Source organism: Cariama cristata, unplaced genomic scaffold (assembly GCF_000690535.1).
Source record: "Cariama cristata isolate BGI_N322 unplaced genomic scaffold, ASM69053v1 scaffold29372, whole genome shotgun sequence".
NCBI lineage: Eukaryota > Metazoa > Chordata > Aves > Cariamiformes > Cariamidae > Cariama > Cariama cristata.
Window position 1 is genome coordinate 4,339 of NW_009606010.1, and position 7,079 is coordinate 11,417.

A 7,079-nucleotide genomic window follows, 5' to 3' on the forward strand; every position below is an offset into this window, starting at 1 on the left:
CGGTGGCCGGGCAGTTTGGTGTTGCTGTTCCCAGCCAGGTACTGGAGCTTGGAGAAACGATTTTACTGACTTTTCCCCCCCCGCCCCGCCAAGGCAAAATGAGGTGTTTTGTTATCAGAATATCTAACAAATTTGTCTGTGGTTCAGAATAACCACCATCAATTTATTTTTTCGGTCAAAACATTTCATTTCAACATTACTGAAATGAAATAATATTTTTTTTCTTTCCCATCTGCCTGCCTTTGCTTGAAAATACCCTGACAGTTTATTGAAAGGAAGGCTTGCATCCGAAATGATGCATTTCTCGTTGCTTCACCAACCCAAACAGATTGCCGAACCTAAACCACAGCATTTTTCCCCTTCTTGATGGGTGGAAACATTGGAAATTGAAAACTAACCTGAAACAAATTTTCTTTTCCTTTTCTTTTTGTTGTTGTTGTATGTCTGAAAAATCCCTTATCCCACAGCTTCAGTTTTGCATCTTCCAGGCAAAAATCAGTAAAACATTTTTGGGGATATGGGATGTTGTGGGAAGCTGTGAGATGTCTCTTTTGCTCTGCCTCTGCCATCAGCTTTTCCCATCGCCAGCTATGCCGTGCTGGGAACCGGGAACCGGGGTGCTGGGAACTGGGAACCAGGGTGTTGTTGGAAACCCCTCAAGGGCTTTGGGACCTGGGTTCATGAACCGGGTTGTAATTCTGATACGGTCAAGCTGGCAAACAGGCTCGCCCTGGTTTAGGGCATCGTGGCTCTGGGGGATTTGCTGATGCTTCGGCAATATTTTAGCATTGCTTTGCAGCTGGCCCAGCCTGCCCACGGCTCTGTGGTCGGGTCACTGCCGGCGGGGCCGTACAGCCGTCCGGATTGCTATTGCAGATGCTCGGAGCTGCAGCTCAGGGTGGGATGTGCTGTCCTTGCAGCTACAGCCCTGCCCCGGGTCCAGCCGGGCTGGCAGAGCTTCCTTGGGTGTGTTTGGAGCCGGCCGGGTCTGCTGGCAGGGCTGCCTGCCCTATTTGTGCAAATCAAGCAGTTGAGATGCAGCCGGCGTCCTTCGCCAACCTAGATTCGCTTGAAAGAAACTCCTTCCTTCTGGAGAGAGATCTGAATCGTGGCTTGGACGTGGCTTGGGTTTTCACTATGGGTTTTTTCACCAGGAGAAGCCCTTCTGCTCCCCTCCCTTGTCCTTTCGGAGGTGGCACCCACTCCGTGTCACCCTGCGACTGCTGGGGAAGGTTTTTGGCAAGCCGTGCCTCTGCCATTCATCCCCCCTTGGAGCAGTTTTGGGTTTCCCTGATGGCTCACATCCCTGGTCTATTTATAAAGAAAATTGAAATCATGGAAGCACCAAACAGCTCTGCCCCAGAGATCCAACCCCAGCACAGTCGCACGGGGCCAAGGGACAAATTGCATCCCCCAGGGAAAGGTGATGCCGGGAGGCTCGTCCCGGGGATGGATTGTGGCTGTTAGCCAGGGTTAGAGGCTGGAGAAGGAGAGAGGTTTGCAGGTACCACCATTTTGTTGGCCTTCAGCTTTTTCCATTGTCAAAAATAGTCCTCGCACAAGCAATTTAATAGACCCAATATTCTGGTGTAGTGAAGAGAGGAGGCTTCATTATATTAAAGTCAAACATACAGGAATATAATGGAAAATTATACATTTCGACTATGCTTGAAAGAGTGGCGTATTAAAAATCACAGTGAAAATAGCTGGTTAAAGTGTTCCCAGCCTGCTGTTACGTGCTGGCAGAAAATTGCATTATTTTTCTACTTATTTGTCTGATGACGGTTGGATTTTTTTCTTTCTTTCTTTTCCTTTTCAGTGAGGGAGACTTATTGCTCTCTTCAGCTCTGGGCTTCCTGCTGGAGACTCTAAACCCAGGGTTCTCATGGTGGTATCCCCACGGAGCACCAGTAACTCCCCATTTGGCTGATGGAGAGCACTGGGGCTGGAGAGCTCTGGCCCCTGTGTTCCCCACCAATGCCTGGGGGAAGGGGTGGCAAAGTCCATCTTCACCGACCCCTCCGTTCCCTCCTGTGGCATCCCGTGCATCACTCTGCCGGGCGTGGGATGCAGTGGTCCCCACCTCAGAGCATCCCCACACACCTCCCAGGGCTCCGGGGCTCCCAGCGTGGGAAGTGGCACTAATGATGTGGCTGTCAAGGGGAGGCCGAGCCTGTCAGATTTTAATTCAAAAATTACCTTCTCAAAATTGGCTTTTTCTATCACTCCTGGGTGCATGAGCTAAATCCTAATGAGACTGGGAGAGGGGAGCAGGGGGGAATGAGAGCCTTTGGGGGAGTCCCCGGGGGGGGAGGAGAGGGGCACATGGAGGAGCGGGGGCTGCAGCGGGCTCTGGCTGCAGCATCCTGATGCCCTTGGACCCGACAGGGCTCCCGGGAGCCCATGGGCAGGCGGGATTGTGCCCGGAGCATCACCTCTGGATACAAGTGCAGGTGTAAGGAGGTTTTCTGTCTCCACCCCGCTGTGGATGTGCTGCATCCCACCGGGTATCACAGCAGTGTTTTGGGGGAAAGAGGTTGTTTTATGGAATTACGTCTGTACCACACCTGGTGTAATGGGGTCCTGGGAAAAGCCCCCTCCCAGCATTGCAGCCATGAAAGCAGTGGTAAGATAAGGCCAAACATTGGTGATGCTGAGCAAGGGGTGGTTTCTCTCCCCTGAATCGGTGCCAGGCAGCACCCAAAACCAGCTTAGGCTTTGTGTGACTGAGATGGGCACTTTTGCTTCGTGGAGGACTCTGCCCCAGTTAACTGAGCGCCCATCAGCATTTCAGAGGCAAGATCGGTGCCTGTCATTGTGTCAGCCCTGATTAGCCTACACATCTGTAATTAGACGGAGCAGCTGTGATTTCCAGCCTGGCTGAGATCTCAGGTGGGATATTTATGGCAGGGAGATGCTTACAGGGATCTTCTCTAAGGCAGACTGAGCCTTTGAGCTTGGGTTTGACAGGTACTTCAAAAGGAGATAGCTATTTTGGAGGTGCAGAGCTCAGAAAATAGAAGGAACAGTGTTTTCTGGATGAATTATCTTTGGGCTGGTTTTGCTTATAATCCTTCTTTTGCACAGGGGAAAGGAGGGGGGTCCCAGGACCAGCCCCTTCCATGTACCAACATCCTGCAGCTCATGTAACATCTCCTGGGAAAAATAAGAGAGTATGGAAAAATCTATCTTCCCAGGGCAGAAAGTTCCTTAAAAAATAATTTGTCCCAGAGGGAAGGGGCGCATCAGTGACGCAGCCCTCATGGCAATGCTCTTCCCATGGGGGAAAATCACTGCTGACCCCAGGGCAATGGCCAAGCACCGGCCCCGGTGGAGGGCAGCGAGCCCGGCTGGCTGCTTCTGCCCGCTCACCCTGGGAGCTGTGCCACTGCTGTGCCAGGGACGTGCTCGTCTGGGGGATGCTGCTGTGCAGAGGAGGGGGGTTCCCATGCCAGGACCCAAGGGTGACTCTCAGGACAGGGAGATGTGACGTCGGGAAGTGAGCGCAGGCAGAAGTCTCCCGAAGACCGGCAGCGTTTCGTAACCCACGCTAAAAATACACGGTGGTTTAAGTGCTGCTGGCTCTGTATAAATAGCAGTTATCAACGTGGGGGTGCAGCGACAGCACCGGCATCAGCGTGGGCATCAATGTTTGCTCCGTCCCGGTGTGCCGCCGGCTCCTGCCTCCCTGCCCCGTCCCAGCCCAAGCCGGCGGCAGCGGGGAGCACCAAGGCTCTGGGGCTGGGAGAGACGTCGGCTTCCACCCCGTCACAGCCATCTGCGCTGGGCAGCAAACCCTCAGCGAAATGGCAGTGGGAAAAGAGAAGTTTTTTTTTCCTGTATTGGGCACAGCCAGTCCCAGCCCTGGGCTTTTCACCGGCCGGTTTGGTGGGTCATAGCACCAGGGCAGCAAAGCCTGGACCTTCCTCTCTGAGCAGGCAGAGCCGTGCCGAGGTCAGAGCACACAGGAGCAGCAGGCCACCGTCAGGATGCTCTTGCCCGGCTTTAGCTTGGCGTCTTTACCACTCCTAACTCCTCCTCTGTATTTTAAAATTACTCCCCCCTGCCTTGCCCGCATCTGCGGAGTGTCTCTTGGGCTGAAATAGTTCATACCTTAATTGGAAGTGACCTATGATGAAAACTGATTTTATTTTATAACTTACCGAAAATGAAGAAAAGCGAGACTCAAATGGAAGAGGGTGACTTCATTTTCACCAATACGTGAGTTGAACCCAAATTAATCCTTCACGCTCTTTCTCTAGCGCTTTATGGCTTTTTATCTGGTTTTCTCCCCTGCTTGCTTTGGTGGACAGACACGAGCCATGGGCTTCGGCAAGTGGGGAGAGCCGTTGCCCAAGGCACTGCTGTCCTGGGCCACCGGGCTCAGGGGGAGGACAAGGCTGTCCCCGCTTGCTGCCTGCGCTCTGCTTTTCCCCCTTCACAGGTGGACCCTTACCTGCCTTACGAGTACACCTGCGAGGGGATGCTGGAGCGGATCCATGCCTACATCCAGCACCAGGTTGGGGAGCATCCCTGTTCTCCCTGGGGGACCATCCCTGTGCTCCCGTGGGTCCGTTCCTGTTCCTCTGGGGCAGCAGGTGCTGACCCAGTGCAGCTCCCCAGCGAGGGACCCCAGGTCCCAGCCCTTGGCCCGATTGCAGAGAGCACCAGGAGATGGGGGCTGGGGGAGATTTGTCATGAACCAAAGATGCTGGGGGGTTCGTACAGGGTGGCTGTGGGGCTGGGGCTGGGTCAAGGCCTTTCTGCTGCAAAGAATAAGGCAGCACTGGGAGAAGATGAGGTGGCCGCTGCGTTGATCCCCCACAGCAGGAGATGCCATCTATGCATGGAGGTGACCTCAACCTGAGGAGCAAACTCAGCAGCCCAAGTGCCCTCCTGTCCCACCAGCATCCTCCCTTCCCCATCCCCAACATCTCACCCTGTCCCTCTGGGCACTGACCCAATTTTCTTCTCTCCCACTAGGATTTCTGCACCACGTCATCTCCTCCTCTGCCTCCCAAGGCCAAGAGTCCTGCTATGCAAAGCCCTCCGAGCCTGCTGGCCCTGTCCCCCAACGCCACTCACCTGGTGTGGTCCCCCAGTGCCAGCCGAGACCCCCACACCTGGCCACCGGTGGACTCACTGCAGGTGTGGGTGTCGGAGACCCGGCACACGTGCACCGAGACGTGCCGGCGGCACGGGCTGGTCTGTGAGCCCACCTTCTTCAGGTTCCTCAACAAGAAGGAAGTGTTTCACCAGTAAGTTGTAACCTTCTCAGCGAGGTGGGGGCAGGGGCCATCAGCCAGACAATGTTCCCTGTCCTCCTCCCATCCCCAGTACCCATTTTCCTCATGTCCTCCCTGCCGAAATCCCATGGAGGTGCCTTCGTGCCCAAGGCGACGTAGGCAGGGCGCTGCCTGCAAAGCAGCCCATTGCTTGCACGTGTTGGCTTTGAGCTTCACACTTCAGAAGGCAACGATAGCCTTTCCAGGCACGTTTCCGCCTCTCTCCCACCCCCTTCCTCTCCACCTCCTCCACGCTCTCTCCCTTTCTTTCTTTTTTTATGTCTTTCTCTATAAAACTGCATTTTGAACACACAGCGGTGAAGTTTTAATAGAGTATAAATCTGCCACCGGGCTCCGTGCTGCTCTGTAGGCAATTAAAATGCGAGCGTTACCATTGCTGTCATGCTGGTCAGGCAGGCGCTGTGAGTCCCACTGACATTTTTATATGATAAATTAGAACTGAAGCTTGGATTTCACTCTCTCCCCTCCATGCCCCCTTCCAGACGTTAAAACAAGCTGGCTCGGGGACTCACCGGTTGAGAGGGATTGGTGGGAGGGTGATGCCAGCGCTGCCGCTCCATCTGTAGATGTGGGCATGGGTGGGAGGAAAGGGATGCTGAGATTGGCACTGGGCATTTCTGCTGCTCCTTGGGGTGTTTGCTGATGTCCACCCTGGTTTTGCTGGCTAATCCTGGCTGGCAGGGGACACGTGGGCATCCGTTGAACTCATGCGCCCTTCCAAGGGACATCAGCTGCTGTGGGAGGTGTCACAGAGAGCGGCCAGACCCGTTGGTCAGCGGTCAGATTTGAGTGGATTTTTGTGCGTGATTTCTTGAGCCGTCCATGGCCCACGCAAGGGTTGGGGTGTTCTCTGGGCGGCAGGGTTGAGGTGCAAGGGTCACCCCTTCCTCCACGGTGTGTTGGGGTGGTGACGAGCATTCCCGTCTAGCCAAGGGGTGCCAAACACGGTGCTTATGGTTCCTGGTGCAACCAGCAAAGATCTGGCCCAACACTTAGCGAAGGAACCACCCCAGGAAGGACAAGAAACCCTTCAGTGAAACCCCAGGCAGCCCCCTCACTTGAACCAACCCACCTTTATCTTTGTTGCCAGGCTCAGCATCACCTGCGACAGCACCGAGTACGAGATGAACCATCTTTACCCAGCAGTGGCCGAGAACGTCCACGAGAGCTACCTCCAGAAGGAGCCACTGCTCTTCAGCTGCGCGGGCTACAACACCACGTACCGGCGCCTCTGCCCCTGCCGCGACTACCGCAAAGGACAAGTGGCTTTGTGCAGGGACTGCTTGTGACTTGGTGTGTGTGTCCCCTCTCCGTGTTTGTGACATGCAACGTGCAACGAGTGGCTTTTTCTCAAAGCTTCTGCAATAGCCGAGGGAGGTGGGACAGGTCCCTCCCGGCAGGGTCAGACTCTGGGGGGTTGGTTCATCCACTAGTCAACTGTGAATGACCATGTCCTGACATTTGATTTCATTTTCTTCTCGAGGAGCATCGTCCGACCGCATCTGAACCCACCTGGACCTGGTGGCACTGGGATGGGGTGGTGGGGAGAGGGGGGGGCTTTGGACACCTTTCCCCTCCTCTGGCAATGGGACAAGCCACCAGCAGACTGCAGTTTCAGGGTTTTCATCCTCTTCAAGCATCCTAGGTTGTTCTATTTATTGATTTTCTTTTTTTTTTTTTTTAGCCCTCCCCCCAACAAGTGGTAAATTAAAGGGGAAGCAACACCCAGCCCTTCTGTAGGAGTTATTGGGCAGAGCGGGGTTGGGGGGCACA

At 54.5% G+C, this 7,079-nt stretch overlaps 1 protein-coding gene across 1 annotated transcript in view; it reads left to right on the forward strand.

The window, feature by feature from the left end:
* The window catches only part of LOC104158536 (alpha-1,6-mannosylglycoprotein 6-beta-N-acetylglucosaminyltransferase B-like), a gene marked incomplete at its 5' end in the record, with an annotated part of 10,740 nt that extends 4,145 nt beyond the window's left edge, over window positions 1-6,595 (forward strand). The window contains 4 exons of the mRNA XM_009696212.1: window positions 2,389-2,455; window positions 4,314-4,519; window positions 4,984-5,258; window positions 6,397-6,595. Of these exons, the coding sequence (XP_009694514.1) occupies window positions 2,389-2,455; window positions 4,314-4,519; window positions 4,984-5,258; window positions 6,397-6,595 (747 nt within the window). The remainder of the gene's footprint in view (window positions 1-2,388; window positions 2,456-4,313; window positions 4,520-4,983; window positions 5,259-6,396) is intronic.
* Between the last annotated feature and the right edge of the window lie 484 nt (window positions 6,596-7,079).